At 43.2% G+C, this 23,152-nt stretch overlaps 1 protein-coding gene across 1 annotated transcript in view; it reads right to left on the reverse strand.

The window, feature by feature from the left end:
* Positions 1–3,999: 3,999 nt before the first annotated feature.
* RNF11 (ring finger protein 11) overlaps positions 4,000–23,152 on the reverse strand; it is a 32,905-nt gene continuing 13,752 nt past the window's right edge. The window contains exons 2-3 of the mRNA XM_026086885.1: positions 5,795–5,964; positions 4,000–5,212 (exon numbers count right to left, since the gene is read on the reverse strand). Of these exons, the coding sequence (XP_025942670.1) occupies positions 5,041–5,212; positions 5,795–5,964 (342 nt within the window). The 3' untranslated portion in view covers positions 4,000–5,040. The remainder of the gene's footprint in view (positions 5,213–5,794; positions 5,965–23,152) is intronic.

Consider the following 23,152-nt stretch of genomic DNA (forward strand, 5'->3'; position numbering starts at 1 on the left):
GCAGTGTTTGCATCCGGGACACAAGCAGGTCCTACAGGACTTCAGTTGCTCTGCTGAAGCACATAACTGATCTGAGCCTTTCGTCTGTTGGGAAAGAGGAGTAGAAGCTGCAGGATTCTGGACGGTTCTCATCGCTCACCGTGTTCCTCTTATTCTGCAGCACAAGTGGGGGCTGTGGAGGTAAGGAACTGCTTCGTGCTGAAGTTGGGGGATATTAGTGCCATAGATGCAATATATAGATTTTTCATTTGCGACTGTGGCACTGCCTAACGGCTGCCTCTGCTGATAGCATCTGAAGATACAAAAAAGGAGCAGCATCTCCAACACGCTGCAGAGTTGTACAAGCACGACCATGCAGCTACCACTGACGGGTGTGTGGCAGAAGGACAGAAGATGCTAAGAAGCTCCAAGTGCCTGTCCTGCAGTGAGAGCCCTGGCAAACACGCGTCTAGTGAGCCAGAGTACACCTAATATGTGTGGCAGCTTCAACGTTTACTGTTGTGTGCCCAGTTCTCTTTGAAATGCTTTATTAAAAAAAATAAATGAATCTCCAAGGTTTGAGGCTGGAAAGAACGGGTTTATGAAGGCATTTCTTCTATTTCAACCGAGAGGACAGAGGTTTGGGCGCTTTTTTGTTTGTTTGTAATATGGTTGGTCCCCTCCGGCTAAGTAAGGCACGTACATACCTCTGCACTGCTAGAAAAAGATACAGGCGTTTTCAAAAATATTTTTTCCATTATGTATCGGTTCACGTCTGCAGTTTTTCCTTAGCTGTTCCGAGCCTATATGCAAAGCGGATATTGTGAGGAATTTGTTGGCAGAATGCAAATACTGTTAGTTCTGTTTAAATCAAAAGAACACTTCTGCAGACTATGCTTTTTATCAAAAGGCATAAACTGCATTGTACGCAAAGAATTCCAAAGCCCCAAATTCTTATCCCAGAATAGGTTTAAATGCAAGATAGTCAGCAAGGGATGCTTAGCAGAAACTATATTCCTCAAAGCTAAAATTCTATATAAAAGGAAAACTTAATCCTTGAAGCTAATTTTTAGTCTGGGTATCAAATCAAGAAGTGTTCTTCTGGACAGATTTTTTTTTGTGTCCAGCTTGTTATAGGTCATCAACTAGTATGTATGCTTTAAATAAAAATGTGGTGTCTCTAATGGTGTCCAAGAGGTGTGTGCACTCATAAGGTGTCTGTAATTACCTGTATTTCCAATTAACTAATTGCCACTTTGTAAGGCCATTTTAATCCAGGCTTTAACTGATGGGAGGCCCTGTATTTTAGGCTTCAGCCATCTATTTGTTTAACTGACAGTGTGACTCAGAAGAATTTTCATCTTTACCAAGATTGCACAAGGACAGGAAATATCAAGGCTTCAATCTGTGACAAGTTGAAGTTCCGGCCTTTCGTAATCCCTTAGCCTGGAAGCGTGCAATTTCCACCACTGCAAGAAAAGAGGGCTGTCAGCTTTCCAAACCTGTAATTGCTTTCAACCTTGGGAAGCTGCAAGATAGTAGGAACTTTTAAAATATTACTCAGTTAAAGCCTTTTTACAGCTCTAGCCCTTCACAGACTTTAAAATTCTCTGGACTTTTTTTTTTTTGTTTATGGAAAAATTTAATGTTTATATCTCTCAGATTTACATCATGAGATGACAATAAGTAATAGGGATTATTGTCTTTAGAAGTAAAATTATTTAAATGGTAATCCCAGTAGCATGCAATCATTTTTAAACATAAAGGTCATTATAGAACTGAGTACCCTTTACTTATCGTTGCTTTTTTTTTTTTTTTTGCTTCAGGTTTGTAGGAATGTTTTCTTCTGCTCTATGAGACAAAACCCACTTCCCCTGCAATCTGAGACCATAACCTAACACTTTCCCTGCTGTTGCAAGCATCTGGGATGTGGGTTGATGCCCTTGCTCCTCCCCTGCTCTGTATCTGTGTTATTGAGTAGTTCAGCTTTTGGTCTTTTTAAGTGTGACCGCAGGTTGCTGTTAGGAAGTGCRGTGTTTGGCAGTGAGGAGCGGTGCGGTGGCCTTTCAGACTCGCTGGCTCTTGGGTTGTTGCTTGAAATTGCAGGGGACTGAGCGTCATGCTCCACTCAGTCCTTTTGGGGTGTGCGCCCCTGTGCTCGTTTTGCCAGGTAGTTTCTAAACTGTGAACAGTGTCGCACTGAACATTTTCGCGATAGAGCAGACCACCCATGAAAGGCTTTAAAGCAACTTTTTTTCTTAGCTTCGCTTGCTGACTATTGCTAAGCCTGATGCAGCTACGCGTTTTCAAATAGGGCATTTACAGTCCTGGTTACTTGTGCACAGTAGCTGTGAGAGTATTTTTTCTTCTTCTTCAAAACACTTTGCAGACATTTAACTGTGGCCCTGCCTGCCCTGAAGCATACAGCCACATCGTAGGGCTGGCTCTGGTCAAGCAGGTCCAGAGGAGAAAGAGCTAAGCTATTCACTGAGCTGGAGTAGACACTGGTTAGGAAACAGCTGTGCTGTGACTGGGCTGCCTAATGCGCTGGAAGTGTAAGTAATCTATTAGACACCTCTGAGGCAGGAGGCAAATATAATCCTCATTTTACAGATGGTGGAATCAAGAGACAGATATGGTTTCACAGCTCTAAACTCAGGTGACTGGAAAGCTCAGGTTACACATTATTTTGCATTAAGTTCAGATAAACTACTTTTTTGAATGAGAAATCATCCAGAACAGCATTACACCTAAAAACTTGAAAAATCAATTGATTTATTTGTTATATTTACACAACTGTTTTTTTAAGCTAAAATTTGATTTTTTTGGAATGTTCTTCTGTGATCAGCTCTAGTTTTAGCCCTTCACACCTTTTTGTTATTTAAAAAGAAGTATTTTAGTAAAGGTAATTTTTTCCTCTTAGCATGGTAAGTATATCAGTGTTAACAGTTCAGCTATACAAAGTGCCTAGAAAAGCATTCAGCTCAGTAACCAGTCACTTAATATTTCTTTCAGATCTTTCTTAATCAAGTCTTGTAATAAATAAAGACCAATACCAACAGGACAAAGGTGTTTTTTTAAATTGTTCATTTGCCAGTTTTAACAAGATAAAAGAAACTAATATTTTACGTGGACATTATGTTTTATGTAAAAACAAAAAACAAACCCCAAAACAAACAGACAAAAAGAAGGACACAAAAGAACACACATGGAATGATGCAAAGGAACAGCGATTTCCCACTGAAAAATATTGCACAACTTCAGATCTGCCTTCTCAGATTTTGCTGAATGGAATTAAGTAAGTATGAATTAAGCAAAAAATTGTGGCCGGAGAACTGTGTAGCAATTTCAGTGAATCTAGAACTGTTGGCTGCTTCAGCTTGCTTCTGAAGGCTCCCTGGAGCTCTTCTCTAAGAGAGCAGGTTGCTGTCAGCAGCAGGAGTAATAAATAAACCAACACATTGATTCTACGTTCTGCTGACCAACCCTCCAAAAATTATCCATGACGTGTAACTCCTCTATAGTGTAAGTACACAGAGTCTTCAAAGCACTTGGTTCTTTAAACGCAACTTGTTATACCAAGTACTCAAACTATATATGCAAAACAATCAAGAATGATCCCTGATTTGCTGTGGTTAACTTGAGATTGCATCTCACTTTGCCAGACCAAGACTTCTCAATGCATCGGTGCTGCACTGAACGTATAAAAGTCACAGTAGGGTACATTAAGAAAAAAACAAACATGCTAAGTGGATAAGAGGACTTTACAGCTACAGTCTTTGCTAGACCATCTCTTAACAAGCACGTACTTTTTGCTGCAAAAGTTAGATAATTGTGTCATTCTGGCTTTAGCAGTACTATTTCCCCACTCGATTGCTACTATGAAATTCTGTGTTTATATAAACTTTGCCTTTATGTGCAGAACATAAAATATATTTTTCTCATATCTGATTCCATAGCTGCTTGGTGGACTGATGTGTCAGCCAGCAGGGCTTAACAGATACAGTTAATACAGGAGACTGAGATACAGTATGTTTATTCTTAACTTCTGATAACCTAAGAACTACAGGAACAAGAGATGCAGTATCCTTTTGCTGTGATCAAAACCAACCATTTTTAGGGAGCAAAAAAGTTGAGCAAGTTATCAACACTAATACTACATTTGTTCCAAATACTTTTTTTTCCAATCGTGATAGCATTTATTGTCTATCTATCTGGCCCACTTTTAACTTGATCAAGTTAAAGACGACATACTAAAGTTTAAGGATCATTGTTTCATTGAAAGCCAAGCAAGTTAAAAAACCAYGAAACCATAATTTTAGTGTAGGACTTGTTTCATATCTTCTTATTTAGCATCACTTGCAGAAAAGGGATAATGCATCTCAGTTTGCTTACAAGCTAGGAGATCACTTTGAATTCTGCATATTCCTAACTGCAAACAAAATATAGCACTTTTAACAGGTTATAAATAAACTGGTTTTCAAGCACAGAGCCAGCCCAACAATAACAACACACTATTAAAAAGACCTAAGGCAATGAATTCCATCTCCAATGGAAAAGGAAAAAAAAAACAAAACTGTGCAAACAAGCTTAAAACTATTTCTTTGTGCCAGTGTTATAAAATGTAGATTTTAATAAAGCCTTGACCCAAATGCCAGGACTTGTGAAAAGAATCAGAACAAAACTGGTTACTTTATTTAGGAAAAAATACTCTTATCTTGCTGCTAATAAAATTGGATACACGCAGTTTAAACATTTACAGTTGCTGTAACACTTTACACAATTCCTATATATGGGTGTAAGAACAAACATTAAAGGACAATGGTGGGTCAAGGCTTTACATTAAAAATAACAACCTACTTTTTCTATAGTCTCTAAAATATTATGTTTTTTTCCAATATTTGCAGCCATTCAGGAATAATTTTTATTTATTTATTTAGGAAATGTATATTTTGTGCATGACCTTAATTCCTAATTCCTGGCTCTTTGGGCTGAATGACAAAAGGATCAAACCCAGTAAAGTGGATGGTCTCTTTGAAGGTTCAGTGGAGAAACCCTGGCTCAGTTAGTCTCATACGATGAAAGCAGTGCTGCATCCACTGGCTCCATGCAGGAAGGACAGGTAAAGGATCTCATCAACCAGTCATCTATACAGTCCAGGTGGTAAATGTGCATGCACGGCAGAAATCGGATGGGGTCCCCATAAACAAAGTCCATCATACAAATGACGCATCTGGAGGGAAAAACAAACAAATTGTGAAACATGTAAAATGCTGTTACCACACTGGAAATGTAAAAGGAAGAACATCCACCCTGGTTATCTTTGTGTCAAACTTGTATTATTCGCAGATACTGCGAGCATTTCTTAGCCCCATCGATGCTGCCTCCAGCACTAGCTTTCTCGGTGCTCCCTCTGCACCATCCCCCCCGTTCCCGTGTTAGCGGGGCCAGGAAGCCGTCTGTAGGCAGGGAGGGGGCAGCTCCGTGGCGTGCAAAAGGGAGCCCTACAGGTGAGGAAGTAGCCGCGGCTTGAAATTATTTATTTCCCCCATGAAGAGGCAACAAAGAAGGAAGAACCCTAAAAGGATATGAATTACATGGTGAGGAAAGTAAGTTTGCTTTGTAACATGAAAGCAAAGAAGGATAAAGGAAAGTGACTTCTGCACAACCGTGTTGGAGACATCAAATTCTACTCTCTGAAAATAGGGCAAAAACAGGAGGACAAGAGAAAAGGAACAGGTTATTTCACATGATCAGCTTTCCCATGGCAACGTCCCATCACCCAAAATAGTTCAGTTAAATTTCTATAACTTACTCTCTGATCTTCTTCTCAGAGCCGTCTCTTCCAGGATCATAGACTCCTTTAGGTAGGTGCTGAATAAGGCCTATCCTCTGCGCTATTCTGATTTGTTCCTCTTCTGTCAGCTGCGTTGCTAGCCGAGTCTGGCTAGGCGTCGGATGATAAACGGGAACAGGGACCTGCTCCTAAAATTAAAATATTTCAGTTGAAAAAAATTGCTCTCCTAGTATTTCCTCGCACAACATAGGCAATACATTGAGCTCTTTCCTCTCTTAATCCTACAAATGGTTGTAGGATTTTCCAATCCTGCTTTGCAAATTGTGGATTATAATTATATGGAGAAAGGGATAAAACGCAAGGCCAATATCTTAGGAAGACGGGCAAGGAGCTCCTCCTGGCTGTTCTCTGCAGAGGCTTTTGTCTCTAGGAGTCATTCAGAGATTCAATACATGCACAAATGCCACATGAGAACAGGTAAATAATAAACCTTCCAGGTGCTTGGCCAAGTGGTAGATATTGAATTGAACAATGTAATGGCTAAGGAAGAGACCCAAGTACTTGTAACAAAAAAAAGTTTTGTTTTTACACTTAGGAGCAATTATTTGCAAAGATAAGGACAGTGTATGTTCTTAGAGCTTTAGCGAAGAATGTTTGGTTGGTTCTGAAATAAATAAATAAATAAATTTTTATATATATATATATATATATATATATATATATATATAATGGGAACTAGTCTAGGCCACCCAAGCAACGATCCAGAATTGTAGATTTAATTCTTGCATGCTTAAAAATGTAAGCAAAGAATTGCTTAAATTAGTATTTCAAGTTTTACACTTGTTCTCATACATTAATGTGATTTTACAAGTTCTCCCAAGCTGGATCTCAACTGGCATATATTTAGAATACATATTTCCCAAAGAAAAAACATGCAACTTCTAGATGTTGTGCACTCTTTCCTCTGCCACATTCTCAAGACTTCTTTTGAGCATTAATGAACTTTAGATCAGCTATTTAGGCTTTTATATTAATATGGTACTTATTTTACATACATTTAAATCGCGTTTTGGGGAATGAATAATAATTTGAACAGGCGATATTAGGACAGTATTGGCTAATAAACATAAATCTACTGTTAATGGGAAGAAAATTCCTTGCAATAAGCTTATTTTAACAGTGCCTCTTTTAAACTGAAAATTTCTACTTTTAGGAATGTTTTGAAAATAAACCTGGTGTTTCAGAGGCATGGTAACACTGATCAGTGTGTTTGGAAAAAGCAAAAGTTCACGTTTCAGAGGACGCTGCTGCAAATTGAGCAGGTCGCAGGAGCGCGAGGCTGCGCCGCGGGAAGCGCTGCCGTGGCACGGGCCCGTTCAGCAAAGCCCCCCTCTCCCCACCCCGCTCTGCTGGCACTGACAGGGGAGAGGCACAGCTTTCGCCCTCTGCGAAATGCACGTGTAGTACGGAGCTTGTAAAACCTGCTGAAGGCATTCCTCTTTCACCACTAGCAGGGATGGCAAGCAGCGAGACTGTAGCTTCCCACAGGAGTTGTTACAAGACTCCGGAAGGCTGGGAAAGAAGGCTCATCCTGAAGGACATGCAGGGTCTCGCTCACCGATGCCGGGAGTTCCTGGCGACAGCAGTCCTTGTTTACAAGTAACACTAGTCCAAAGTACAAGTTTGTCTGGCACCTCTTCTTTTAACACTGCCACTTGCAATTCTGCTGCRGGGTGGGAATCCATGGTCTTCTTCTCCCCTTAATTTCACTACACTAGGGTTTCCCCCTTCAGATTCCCCAGAACTCAGAGGATTTATGAGAAGGTGGGAAGAGAGTGATAGTACAGCCATGATTCAGGGGAAAAAAAAAAAAAAAAGTCCTTCAGCAAGTTTGATTAATTTCTGGACTACTGTAGGCTGTATTTCTTCCAGCTCAGCTGCCTTTTAATAGTTTAAACTCTCTGAAGTATTCTCCAATCGCTATTTGGAGAAGGAAGAACTGCCACTGAAGCTGGGGGTGACCTGGCAGGTATGGGGTGTTCATGAAGTGCCTCTGTAGCCTGGGGTGCCGGGCGAGCAAGTCCTCCCCTTCCCAGCTGCTGAAGACCCTCTGCACTAAACACATCAGCGTGAGGAAGAGCCCCGTCCTGTTTTAATGTCTCAAGAAGTTAACACCACAAACTATCAATCATCAACAACRTTTTATACTGACTGCTTTGCTGCACTTCTATGGCAACATGACTATTCAGTTAATTGTAGAGGACGTTAGTGCTGGCTCCCTTCGGAGGCACGGAGAAAGAGGCACGCGACACACAGCATTTGGACACAGATGCACCCTCCTTGCTGCATAAAAAAGGGGAGCAGGTGTAAATACCTAGGTGCATTGCACAGATTGGTGCCAGTAAGGACAGGAAGAGGCAGCGGCTATTCCCATTCCCAAAACCTTGCCCACTGGTAGACCTGTGCCTGCAAGTGATTGCACAGGAACGTAAGGATCATTTGGGAAAGGCAAAAAACAGGAAGAAAAGAAGATGAATGCTCTTAAAAGGTGTAAAAGCAGCAATCACACTGAATTGATAGTGAATTGCTAACTCAGAAGTCTAGCAAAGCCRTATAAATTCTATAGCAAATGAAGTTACAGTTCATTAAATAAGACTCTGCTGTGAGTGAAACCTATGCATTTTGGACAACGCCAAAATGTGYAATTAATCACGATGCCCAACCGCTGACTGCTTCAGTTAAGTTTTGGACAGTAAATTAACACAACTTCTAAGCATCTAAAGGCCAAATAAGGAGGAGAACGCGCCTGTGTTTTAGTTCTTTACAGCTGCTTGCTGCTTGTTGCCACATCGCTCCAGGCCCCTCTCCCACCGGCGGCCTCCTCCCCGCAGGGAACGGACAGACGGACGCGGCGGGACGGGGCCCGGGCCGCCCCGGTGCCCCTCCGCGCGCCAGGCAGACTGCGGCTACGTGCCTGACGTCCCCTGTTCGGGGGGGTTAGAGCCGCCCGCTCTGCGTCTGCAGTTGCGCATACTGCACCAGAGTCTCCTGTCAAACGAGTGACTCTGAGAAGGGTGCTAGCTTGCAGCATGAGGTCCTCACACCTGTGAATATAAAAATAATAAAGGTGTGTGGGCTGGGGGCGGGGGGGAAGCTGCCGAGCAGTTGTGAAAAACACATAAATTGCGTTATTGTAACTAGAACTGAGTGACAGCTCCATACGTGTGCTCTGGTGCCCTTCCTGAACACGCAACGGCTGATGGGACCCTTAATCGCTTCTCCAATTACTATTAAAAGCCTGCCCAAACTGAGCTGCTTGTCCGTTGTATAAAAACATGCTACTAAGACAAAAAACACAACCGCACACACTGCGGTGAGTCAAATTATAGGTTACACCAACAACGGCCTTTCCAAATCAGCCTTTTCCTCCAACAGGCGTTAAGAAAAGGCCTGTTCATATCTGTATTATTCTGAAAAACACTATTTATTCATCAGAACAGGAGAACCCAGCTTTCTCYGCCTCGGTTCTGGCAAAGGCCACGCGACAGCATCTACCGCAGGGTCTCGGTAACAGACGGGGAGAGCTGCGGCCTCTGCTCTCCGCCGCCAAGCCTCGGAAGCGGTGYGGGGAGCTGGGCCCCGCGCGACGGCAATTCCACGCAGCCCTAAGGACAGAGTGGGGGGTTGTCACCCCTCCGCGAGTCTTTGGCAGTTTATAAGGGCTAATTTTCTCACCCCCGCTAACGCAGCCGGGCTGCTGAAGAGCAAGGGCTCGGGGGCGCCGGGCCTCCGTCCCGCTACGTTTGCGGCTGGAGGCCCTTTGCCATCTATCCACACACAAATGAGCTCATTAGCCAAGTGAGCGTTGTTACACTGCAAAGAGGAGCGTGAATTTATTGCTCTTTTGTCTCACTTTTCTCTCATCTACCACAGAAAATGGTTTTGCAGACATAATTATGAAATACTGAATTTCCAGCCAAAGCCTCTGTTATTTATCATTTGATAAAGATGTCAGACGTTTCAGGCTAAGATGAATTTCATGTTAGCTCTGTTCCTCCATGCAAAAAACTAGAAAAGGCCAAAACAAACAACCAAAATCACATATTAATGTCAGCCAACAAAGTAAAAATCACTCTCTGGCACTCAGCTTGCTGTAATCAATTAATTACTTTTTCCTGTATGAATTTAATAATGATGAAACATCTCAGCGCGCCAGTCGCGGAGAGGCACAACCTTCTACTCGCCCACAGAGGAGGAGGTGTCAGGACAAGCTCCCCTGGCTGTCTGTGCGCACAAATAATTCTTTCCCAATGTTTATCCAGTCCTTAAACAACAGGCTGGAGGCCTGCAGCTGCGTTCACGTCTCCATCGCACCCTGACTCCTCCTCCTCCTCTTCAGGAGAAAAACCATCATACGGGGAATCGGGATGTTTGTTTCCATTAGGAATGAAAACTTCAGGCATTTTTGCACATTGCCCAAAAGGCCCAGGCGACGCGTTTGCGGGTGGATTGCCCAGCCTGGAAAAAGAAGGTTTCGTTAAGGCACCGTGGTTAGTCTGAAGTGTTGTATCAGTGCAGCTTAACTTGGTTGCTTACGCTGCCGTAAAACTGCTTGGCTTTTGTGTTATAACATTTTCGTCTTGTTCTTGCAAGTGTAATGAATTTCTAATACACCGAAAACAGGTCAGTGGTAGATCAGAAACTCTTAATCCTTGGATAAAGATTATTTTAAGATCCCTCTACTCCACATATCAGCATCGTGTTATCAGGGGGTTGTTCTGTTTGTTGTTTTTAAATCATTGCACCAACGTGCACAAACCCTTTCAACAAGGTTACAGGAAGGTAAAAGGTGAGACAAATAATTCATAACATACCCAGAGATCCATCTGTCTGCCCTTCAGAAGAAGGAATTACTAGTGATTGCTGTGAGGAACAAACATATTTGGGGGGATAAACATTATTTAAAATGTGAAGTGAATTTTAATCTTAAATGATACTTAAAAAAAAAAAAAAAAACACAGCTATATTATTATAGCTTAGATGTGTGATTTGTTTCTGTATTTTTCCTAAACTGAAAGGAAAAAAAAAAAATCATGCAAGTCTGAAGTCTGGTAACACCAGTATTATTTTCTTACAATGCTGCAAAAAATCACAGATTTTTTTTTTGCCTGACTGCATAAAAATAAGGTTTTTCCCCACTGAATTCATAAAAAGCAAAACAAGAATGCAGATAAATGAAAATATTCGTTTCTGTAAGGTTAACAAAAATTGGCCAGATAATTTCTATCGTTAATTCAGGTACGAACTGACCAGAGACGGACAGAGGAGCAGTAAGGGAGAATTACAGGTTCAGAAGGGCAAGCATAATTTTAATATCTGTATTTATTTTAAAAACATTTTGCACGGAGACTTAAGATCTAATCTGATGATGACATTTCAGACAGAAAGCAAGGCAGTATCACCATGGACATTCCCCCGAGCACGGAGCGATACAAGCCAAGGGAAAGCAAGTGGCAGGTCCTGCACTGGAGAGCACGTTCCTTGGGGGCTTGGGACAGAGCCACCAAGCAGACCCACCGTCCCCACCACCGCTTCCAGGCACCAGCAGGTGAAGAGCTTATGCTGCGGGCGGCYGCTGAATAATCAATCAATACGAACGGAACAGCTCCATTTGAACGTCCCCAGTTGTTGCCACAGCTCTTCTCTGAAATCCCTTCCACATGCAAACGTCTTTCTTGAAACGTGCTGCCGGAAAGCAGCTGCGCTGCTTCACGGACAACTGTGCCGGAGCCACACGTGCTTCGCCGCTGCCAGCGCGGCGCCTGCAAACCTTCGCCTGCAGAAGGCACTGGCCTTCCCGCAGCGGCACCGTTTACTACGACGCTTGTTATCACTACRGAAGTTTTCAGCCCTGTTGCTTCCCAGTCTTACATTTATGTACGTAAAGTCAGGAGGTGGTAAAAATAAGAAAAAAATCTTCCATTTTCTGTGTTTTTGGCAAAATCCCCACTGCATTTTACAAAATTTTCTCTTCTCCTTACTTCATTACTCATAAGCGACTAACTGGGATAAGGGTCCAGAGGCCTTTTCTGTAAATGCCATTTTGATTTTGGTGGAACTCCATCCGTGTGGTACTACACATTCCAAAATAATATCCTCTCCCAAGACACATTACTTTAAAACCACTCACCATTATACTGTGCTTTATACTACAGCTTACTTTAATAATCTTTAGAATATTGAATATTATGAGCAGTCTGCCAGCTATAAAAAGCTTTTCTTGTCACACAGATGAGAACAGTTCATTTACAAAGCTGAATACGAGTTGCTGTAAAACATAATGTAATGAAATTGTCACCCAATCTTTTATCTCGCTGCTTCCAGGTAGGCAATTTAAATAACTGCGATAGCTGAGCACTTGCGCTAACGAGACCTTTTGAAAGGAAAACTCCTTCCTCTCACCTCTCCCATTTGCAAGAGACACCTAGGACCGACAGCCAGGTTAGACCCACGCACCGGCAAAAGAGCAGTCCTGGCGTAAGCTGGGGTCTGAAGAACGAGCTTGTCTAGAAGACCCGATTCCCTTAAGAGTAATGCAGACAGAAAATAGATTAATTGTTAAATTAACACTGTATTAAGTAAAACTGCAACTGGTTCTTTACCAGATTTTCAAACGTGCCAAAGACTTTGATGTCCTTTGCTTATGTAAGAAGCACGAAGACGCAAGTAGTCCTCTCCCAACAAATGCACAAATGATGATAATACTTTTCAAAACAGATTCATTGCACCACTCTGCTAAATATATATTCACCATGGCTCTGATTCTTTGCATTTCTCAGGATCCTCGCATTTCTCCCTAGGACGACTAATCATACAATAGAAATTCTAAAGATATATTTGATTTATCTGGAACTTTAAGACAATACACGTGTATTTCATTTTTAAGATGTATTAAGGGATTGCTCTGCTATCACTGCTCGCTAGAGAAAGCTCATTTGAACTGTTTGTGATGATTTTAAACAAATCCACCTTACTTGTATTTTCCTCTGAAGCATTCATTGCTAAGTCTGAGAGCACTGAAGGACAAAAGAAAATCGCAACATAAAACATTTCACATCTCAGTTTTCCCTTTTAATTAGTATTACAATTACTTAAACAATTTTCATGCAGAAATAAATGTGTGCACTAGCATCTTACTGGTCCATAGCTAGACGAACAGCCCCCTACGAAATAATAAAACCTCTCTTCACTTCGAACACGTTTAGTTTTGTACATGCTTCCTACCAGTGCACTCTTATGTAAAGATTAATAAAAATTCTGAATTGGGCCCTGTAAATATGGTAGGTAATTAATATAACAACTGACTAAGAAAACTGCTTGCAAGGGAGGAAAGGAATTTGCATGTCTCTCCCCAGCTGCCTGCACCAATTAAGAAGCGACAACTGGTCTGAGCGCTGTTGTTTCAGAGGGTGGTATTTTTTGGTCAAAGCCACAGTGGTTCTGCACTGATGGAGCAGCTTTATTTAACCCGTTACTAAAACTGTAAAATAGTCCCTTGCGTTTTTTACAGTTAATCCACTGAGATTGCTGAGAAACGCATTTGCGTTACAAAGGGTACGTAAGCACCAAGCAAAAAGCGGATACCGGCTGCTGACTCTAAAACGTTACCTGTCTCCAGAGCAGAGCTTTGCTACTGGAAACGCGGCTGGGGCTTGGAGAGGGAAGGTTCGGATCAGACCGCGCCGCCTGCTCTCTCCTAGCAAGCGGCAGGAGTTACTTCAGCCAGGGGCTTCGTTTTCAAGCTTCCTACAGGCACTGTCACGCAAAACCAAAGCGGCCATCCGCTGCCAAGACGGAGAGCTGACTCTGCCCTTCCCGCTTCGGCCAGTGCAAACACCTCGTCGTGCGCTGCAGAGGCCGTTACCTGCTGTTCTAAAATCTGATTAACCATCAACGCAAACAAACACAAAAGATCAGCACGGAGTTGTAGGGAAAAAGCAGTAATTAAAAAGTAGTAATTAATCCCTAGAAGCACAATTTCCTGACGCAACCAGGCAATTTTTACATTTCCAGACTGCACAGCGGGTTTCTCTGGCTCCGGGACCTTATCCTTGGGTACGTTTCAACTAAACGAATTTTCATTCACCAGTTTATCAGTTTTAGCTCTCCTGGTTCCGTTCTCCGCTGATCCCGTCACACATCAGGACGAGCCTTTCGCCTGGAAAGATGCAAACCTCAACGGATAACGCTGACACCAAAACATTCGTACTAGTCCCGATCCGTCACGCTGCTCGGCGGGGAACTGGCTCCATCTCCAGGCAGAGCCCCACGGACAGACCGACCTGCGGCATCAGGCCGCAATTCCTCTAAGATAACAGAGCCCTCCTCCCACAGCGCCTAGCGTGGTGTTTACTTTAATAGGTTATTTTTATACGGGCAGGGGAAGGATCCGTAAACAGTTTACAAAAATCCCCGCTCTTCTGTCAAGCCGTTGCAACGAGCAAAGCCAACGCGCAACAGTTGCCCCAGGCATTAAATTAAGGAGACTCGCACGCAAAGCGCGGCCTCGCGGGACTTGTACGTCCCGAAGACTACGAAGCAAAGCAGCTGGCAGGGAGAGGAGGAAACCCAGCGGAAGGGGCAAACAGTCATTTGTGTAGCTGGTGGCAGAAGCGCAGCGCAGCAGCACGCGTACACAAATCACCCGACCCATAAGCAAACCRCAGCATCTGTACCGCTGGCGCCTTCTCTCTCCTGCTTGCACCAAGCGGTTATCTTTGCAGAAACCCCTTCTTAGGCCTGGCAGGCAGAGGCAGTTATTATAACGCTGTAACTATATTAAACACACCACGCATGGTTCAAGCTACCACACATGGTAGCTGGAGAAATGAGGAGCAGATTTAAGAGCACATAAAAACCTGAAGTTTTGAGAAGAAGAAAAAAAATAAAACAGAGGCACTTGGTCCGAGTCAGTAGCGGGAGAAGCCAAAACCAAACCAGCCTCTCGGTGAGATGGTCTCCTCTGCTAGGTGACGAAGGGTACAACTCAGTAAACCTCCTGCGTCTCAGTCGTTCACTGCTGTGGAGCTGTTGGCCAGGCAAAAAATACACAGTGGCATCAAGTAAAGACACTTGGGAAAAAAAAAATAAAGAAATCCAGCTAACACGTTTCTGGGGAGGCCGCCCTCGAGCATGACAGACGAGGGAAGCACTGGCACATATGATGAAAAAGCCGCCGGACCGCTAGTGGTCCGTACGGAAAAATGGAAAATCATTCACACATTCCTTGGGAGGCACATTTATGTTTCTAGAAAGTGTAAAACGTCAGTCAGTGCAATTCGCTTGTAATATAAATCAAAGAAATAAGAATAGTTAAAAACATTAGTACTGATCACCCTAGGCAAGGCGTTGAGCCYGCGGCTGCCTGGAGCCTCCCCGCGGCGCTGCAGCGAACGGCTCTGCCCGGCCGCCCTGCGGTGCCGGACTGCCGCCGTCCGCCCGGGGCGCCGCGGGCCCCCGCCGCCTGCCCCAGCCCCTCGCCCGGGGGCTTCGCCCGGCCTCGGCAGACACGAGAGCTAAGGCTCGCTCACGCCGCCGAGCGGCTCGCAGACCGRTCACCCGGCGTCCCCGTTGCGAAATCCTGACCGCAAGCGCTTTCCATTTGATACGAAAGTGCTAACGCGTCTTTTGGCAAGAACTAGGTCAGCTTGAAGGCAATTCTGAGAAGAGCCTTTCTGGGTACTTCAGGAACAAGGCAGCAAAATCATAGAAACGGGCCCTAATTAGGTAGGAAGGGGAAAGGCTGCAGACAAAAGGCCAAACTAGCGAGCGAACATGAAGATGGACATAAGCTAAAGGCGCAAGTAACGGACCTGGTGAGAACTGGTGATGTATAAATACAGGCTGCACTTACACATGTAAATACACAATGTGTATATTTAACTGTAATAAAAGCCCTGGTTTGAGCTAATAACGTATAGCAGAAAAGACATTACAGAGATTCATATACAGAACTAGGAGTGCATTTTAGGAAAAGTAAACAGCGAGCAGGATATCAAAAGATCAGTGAAATCAAGTGCAGAATGATCTCATCTCTAGGAGCAGCGTATGGTGTTATTTTGTCAAGTATTTCATCTTGAATACTGGTCTGAACTACTGGCCTAAGTATATGGCTTTGCTCATAAATAAATATATTTCTTTCTGACCTCAGCAAGGAACTTTCCTCCATCCATACTGTCCCCGTTTCTGCTCCTTTTGATGAGCCCAAGTGCTGTTCAGCAGAATCCCCCCTGTTCCCACTCTCCCTTTGGTGCTCCTCGCGCAGGGACGGCTGGCCCCTCTGTTTGAAGGAGCAAGCCTTCTTAAAGAAAGTCTCCATCCTTTTTCCAGTAATTGGCTGGAAAAAAAMCAACAGTCTTACCTCCTGTTCTCATACTGTGAGCTTGCAAGAGCCACAGAGGACAAAAATCAAGAATACCGCACAACCACCCGGGCGGCTCCTCCAACGTTCCTCCAACAACACGTGAGCATCCTTCGTGGGCTACGCAGAGGGCAATTTAATGGCCTTGCCTGGAACAAGTTTCAACGTGCATCCAAAATGTAGTATCAAATTCAAGTCCTAATACGCCAAGCTGCTAAAACAGGACTTAAATAGACACCGACAGTCAGAGCTGAAACCGGAACGTCGCCCTTGCGTAAGGCCTTCTGGGATGTGTCAATTTAGCCTGAGATAAGAAGCAACACAGATAACGAAAACAGGCAGATCAACAGCGGCTGCTGATTATCCGTCGATAACGCCGACTGGGGTATTACCCTATGCAGTGATATAAAATACTCTCCTGTGGCCACCCAGTTAGAAGCAAGCATCAAAAAGAGGTCTGAAAGGGGACAAAGTGTTATTTCTATAGACGTGCAGGGCCCTCCTGAAAAAAAACAGAAGAGGCAACTTAGGAGAGCGCAATTTTGGCAAAACTTGACAGACAGATCACAATTTAAGATGGTAGGACCTTGACAAACGGTGCAAACTTCTGCACAACCAAGGAGAAAGGAGAGAAAACAGACTGCTCTACTAAGGGTAAGTGACTTGGCGGGGGGAAGAAAGGGAAAACAGTCCACATCGCACTACAGGAAAGCTTCAGGAGACAGACAAGTCAGGTGATGACTGGGGGCTGTGTAACCAGAAAGCAAGACAAACTGCCTAAAGCAGAGAGATGGCGGGTACGTGGCACCTGCTTTGAGAACGTGGCAGTTGCAGAAGTAACCCACAACAGCGGGATTTGCTCCAAAACTCAACAATCTGTGTTACAGTTAAGCCTACTTGATCATAACTTTGTACTCATTTCAAATACTTTAATTACCTTTCTAACAAAACCATCTTGAATTAAAAATCTTGCTCAAGCAGGAAGCTGCCACACCTTGGCAGTTTGATGCTACAGCCAGATCCAGACCTTTTTATCTTCTTAATTGCATCTGAATTTTTAACACAAAGCCGAYGGGCATCCACTATGACCAACGTACATGACTCAAAAGCTTAACCTAGGCAACGCAGCAGGGGCCGGGATCGTGCAGAGGCAGCCAGCAGCTTCCTGAGGCTGATGAAAGGATATTTTCAACCTTGGGTTTTGCAACTGCTTAACCATAGCTTTTTTAAGCATGTTTCTGCATTACCCTGTCAGAAAGCCACAGATATGTGAAGCTTCACAGACATGTGAAGCATCCTCAATACACCTGCCATAGATTAGGCCTCCTAAATGCAGTAAAAATCTCTGCGAGCAGCTGCCCGGCGTGTCGCTGGCTTTGCTACGACCATCCTACCGTCTGCCTGGTCTCGGCTCCGCGCCAGGCAATCAATGGGGCAACTGCGATTTCTTCTGCCTTTTCCTTTGAAGTTGGTGCGCTCTATAAACTTYAATGTTAACAGGGCTCAAATCAGGTAGCACTGACAGCCCCCCGGACTGCTAGGCTGCATTTACCAGCRATTCCCAGGCCCAGCCCAGAGCATCGGATGTGAGGATACGGTCACCTCTCACAGGCACGTATTCACTTCCATGTCCCACTTTTGTGAGCATTAACACACACAAAAAAAGGTGATTCAGCTATTTGTTTAGTATCATTGAATAATAGCACCAATTATTTCAAATATTTTTCTGAATTAATGAGCAACAGGAGCAAATAGCCACAGGCACCGTTTCAGGCCATCAGCTCATCTCGGATGGTCATTTCTTAATCTTAAAGGAATGTCCCACGTGATAACAATTATTGCTAAATGCGTTTAAAAAAAAAGAAAAAAAGCAGTGCTGTATCTAAAAGCAAGGAATGATTAGATAAATATTACGGCACATTAAAGCACTATAAAGTTCTACTTTTCAATGCAATATTAGCAGTGCACACAAGGGCAATGTTTCTATTTTTTCCAGCCGAGGCTTGTCCTCACAAGCAGTGACTCCGCATTTTCAGCTTCCAGGGCACGAATCCAAGCGTGATCTCATTCAACTGTCAAACCGCTTCTACCATGTGAAAGGCCTTGTGCCAAGAACAGGTAGAAAATTCATACATAGCTCTCGCAGGAATTGGTTATGTGAGTGAAATATTCCCAGAATGTATTTTTCTTGTTTATTTTAAAGTTTTAAGTGCATGGAGACAGTTCAGTGTCTAAGTGAACATCTGGTTTTGTTTTCTTTTCTTTAAATCTGTCACCCCAAAGCACGTGATCATTTTCCAGTTGTGTGAAACACGTTCAGTCGCCGGTGCCATCGGCACAAGCTATGTCAGATGAACGCAGTACGATGCCCATCGCTAACTGCATAAACAACTGCCAGTCCAATCAATATTTTAAGGCAGTGTTATTTCTTGAAACACTCTCCTTTCGATCTTGCCTGTGCTAGTTTTACACCAAAAATAATTCTGTTCGTTTCAGCAAAGGCACTTTCGGAGTAGACAGTTTTAACAGAGAGCTGAACTAGGTCCAAACGCTACCAGCGCAAGGGAGAAGGCGAACGGGGGCTGCGGCTGGCGTCTAGACCAGGCTCCTCCGGAGAGGAGCAGCTCGTGCTGCACCGCCGCGTCCACAGGGAGCAATGGCACGAGGCTGCCTTCGATTCAGCAAGCATTTGTAACAGATTCCTTGAAAATAATCCATCGCAGTCCTCGCAGAGCCCAGGCGCGCTCACGGGGGCGCCACTAGCAGCCGCGGCCCCAATTCAGTGGAGCGCGTGCTCGGGGCCCATCGACTTCAGTGGGACTTAAGCATGCACTTAAGTACTTCCCTGCACTGGGACTTGTACTGCTACAGAATCTCAGAAGAATAGAAAACTGTTTAAGAGGAATACAGAGAGGTCATTTTTCTGCATATGGACTGAATGGTTTGAAGACAAAGGACTGTTTTAGCCCGAAATACCCGTATGCGAACAGCTGCAAAACTTGAAGATATCCAACACTGCCTGAGCTCATACATATGCAACGAGGGATTTTTCATGTTATGTGACAGTGTACCGGAAACCCAGAATACCTAATATGGTGCTAAATATGATGCAGTTTGCTTTAATTCTTAACTGCAACCACAAAAGTAAAATAAAAAGGGAAACTTAAGGTTGAAAGCACTGATTTCCCAAGACTTACCTGTGGACTGTCAAACACTCCGATCTGCACAAAGGCGTACGAGGCAGCCACTCGGGTGCTGCCTCCGAGGGCAGCTCTAATGCAGGTGAGGCATACGTTGCTTTTGATGCCACTCAGAATCAGAAGCAAAAGCCTAATGACGTTATGTTACTGGCACTCTTTGAGGCATTACAAAGATGTAAAGAAATATTTTATACTAGTCTTAAGGTTTGGGACAGAATAACCATGTCCTGCTACAATCCACACTGTCACTACAATAAATTTTGCCAGTTTATACAAACACAAAYAAACCTCAGTCAAGATGAAATACTGTAATGCAATAACATTAAGCCACAGATGGAAAGCTCCGAGATAGTAAATATGGAGGTATTCAGCATGTTAYGGTGTCAGAAAAAGACACACAGCCACAGCAAAATAGTTATCAAGAAAACCCTGGGGGGGGGGTTGTTTGTTTGTTTTTTAAGGTTTAGYTTATGACATTTAGTCCAGAATATTCTTGTTTACATTGGGAGTCACAATGGCAAAACTACAGAGGTAATGATAATGCTAGATATTTTTCCCTTGTAGATGAGGCTTAAAGAGAAGGAGAAAAGGAAGGGGAAACTTCTTGCYGGGATACTAACTCTTTATAAGCAGAAATATCATCAGTCAATTACTACAGAAATATTTTAGTTAATCTTTATAGCTTTTTTTAAAGCTCATTTGCTAGGCTGAACCCTGTCAGTAATGCGTTCTTGAAACACTTCCAGCCACAAATCCCTTTCGACATTATCACAGAACTTGCACAACCACTGCTTGCTTAATTCAAAGCTGGGCCTAAAAGCTTTGCTGGGAGCCTGTGTTTGAACATCAATCACTCCTACTGGTGTTGGGCTTATTGAATTTTTGACACTAAAGAGGGAGAAGTCTGTGGCTGTAATTTTTTCCTTGTGCATTTAAATGCAACAAGAACATACATACCAAATGAGGTGGCAACCTTGATCTCCTCAAAAGCTTGCTGTTTGGCTCCTGGAAGGCCAGCTCTGTTAAATGCATCTCCGAGAACAGCTGGACAGATTCAGCTGCACCAGATTATAACGACTCAGAGGCCAGAAAGCCGGCTAGGAAGGGCAYTGCATTTAGTGCCTCTCCTCCAAGCCTCAGAAGCTCCACAAAAACGTTCACCTCCATCCGCACCACGGTGGTACAGTTAAGTGAAGGCAGCAAAGGTGCATTAAAAGATTTGCCAAGTAACCTCTAAACCAAACAGACARGGTTATAAATAACATCAGTCTAAATTCTTGTCTTTATTTGGGATACCTCCTTTCATATAGGCAGGTTTCCCCTGCAGTGAAGAGCAGAACAGAAATCACAGCAGCAAACCTTCTTCTTTCTTTCATCTGTTGTTCTGGATCAGACACTAGAAGCAGAAATAAAATGGTCACTTTGGGAGATGGTCAGCTGCCAAGGTTTCCTTGGAGGGGGGCAGAAAAAGGCTAAGCATTGCTTTGTCCTGGGTTACCCTGTGGAGCAATTTCAGACCGGTGTATCAGAYTGAGGAAAATTTCTTTGCTCAGCCAACACTTTGTATAGAAAATAGCCTTAAAATAACTTACAGACCTAGTACTGATTTTGTTTACTCCGTATCAGTTCATGTAACACTGTGTTCCTGATTAGGTCTTCAGCATATTACTGCATCGTTTACTCAAATAAGAGGGGATAAGGACAACTAGCTTATGGAAGAGTGCTTGCCTCCTGACCTCTCTCTGCTGCATGTTCTGCAGATTTAAAGTAAATATTATTTGTGACTTCCATTATCAGTCATCATGGCAAAATTCACCAGGCCTTAATGCTGCAAGATGCTGAGCAGTCAGTCAGTGATTCCTCAATCACTTAAAATATGCTTTGCTTTAATTTTTATTTATTTATTAAGCTTCACTGACTATGGATAAGACTTTGTTTTTCAGGAAAATCAAGTTTCTTGAATTTTTTCTCCACTAACAAACAAAATAAAAATAGAAGCGTTAGCCTAGACAAACAAAGGCTGAAASGGGTATAGGATTGATCTCTAAATAAATCAGGAGAGTAAACATCAGAAAAGGAAAAATAACTGAAGATCTGTTTGGTACAAGAATAACAGATGTAAGCTGGCCATAACCTAGAAACGTAAAAAAGCTTATTGAGCCTTAGTTCTCTGATAATCTAAAGAGATCCCTGTTATGAGCAGTAAGGGCAGAACTTGATCAACTTCTGGTGAAAAATTATATACTATCTGCAGAAAATACCTTCATTGAACACATGTGTAACCATCACCTTCACCAATGTGCACATTCCCTTGTTCACAGACACCAGGAAACAGTCCAGAAGATGCTCATACGCTCGCTACACACAATTTCAAATACTGTACTGAACGTGGCTGTTACCTAAATTAATATCATCTATGAAGCAGGAAAAAAACCCCTAGCAATAACACCTGTCATATTTAACTCAAAGCTCATTTAACTAAAATACAGAAGGTGACGTTCATTAAAACTGAGCCACATTTTGAAGCTACTGTAAATGTCTGCAGACACTGTCACCAGCGAGTCCACCTGAAGTTTAAGACACTAACAAAAACTGCTTTAAAAGAAAAACAAAGTTCTTGGACAAAACTTTTTTGCATTAACAATTCTGGAAATATACGGATTCACAGTTCAGGACAACTGCTGAGGAAGAGATTTTAGGACCTAGTTCCAGGCATGGACTTGCAGTGCACAGTCAGTCTGGTTTATGACAATTACTATGTTTTGTTCATCACTCAGTTCTTACAATTTCTCATTACATCTACTCCAATTATTCTCCTTTATTGGTTCTATAATGTAATATTTTATATYGAAACTCATTAATGACTTCTCTGCCATAAAAAGTAATATAAAGGTATTTTTAAAGGATTATGTTTRTATTTCAGCTGTCATACAAAATGTAAAGGCCTACATGCTTTTTATGCTTTTGATACATTCATGCTCAGCATTGTACAAGCCTGGCGTTCGAAAGGACATGAAAGTCATTACACCTCCGCTCCTCCCTGTGGCAGAAAGACAGCGCAATCCTAGACGTAACCTGGTTTAATCGCTGCTGGTTCTCAGTAGCCCGCTGGCGCAAAACACCTACGGCTGAAGCACACAGGTTTCTGGCCAAACCCCCTTTCCCTGCAGCACGCCTCGTGCGTAGAAGTAAGAGCAACGGCAGGGCTGAGAAGAGACCTTTATAAAGCTTATTCTGCTGCCTGTACGCTAGCTAGAAATTTTACCGCATAAGGAAATCTCCAGTTTTGCAAACCCGATAATGTTGCTTGAGTAGCACTAGGCAGCTGCACCACAGGCGAGGATTTGGCCTGTGGCAAGCAAAACCTAAGGTCTTCAATGAAAAAGTCTATGGGGGATTATTATAGTCTACAYTGATATGCAGCCACTGTACTGCTGGAACATGGTAATCATTCTGCAGCTAGAATTAAAAAAAAAAAAAAAATCTTATTTTTAGTTTGGTTGTGCTACCTAAGTCTTTTTAAGGGAGAAAGGGTAATCGCTACTGGTCTGATTTAAATAGTTATATTCTGCCTGGCTGCAATGTGTTACTGTATTCAGACTGAAACCTGGCCAGCACGTTTTGTGAAATAAAGCACGGAAATCTTGGTGGCAGCGAGCGGTCTCATTCAGAAAACAGTGTCTACAGCGTCGCAGTGCTGCCCGGCCCTAGCGATATGCCGAGCGGATTGCCTAGCGGTGACCGACAAGGCAGCGC

Source organism: Apteryx rowi, unplaced genomic scaffold, assembly GCF_003343035.1.
Source record: "Apteryx rowi isolate R43461 unplaced genomic scaffold, aptRow1 scaffold_7, whole genome shotgun sequence".
NCBI lineage: Eukaryota > Metazoa > Chordata > Aves > Apterygiformes > Apterygidae > Apteryx > Apteryx rowi.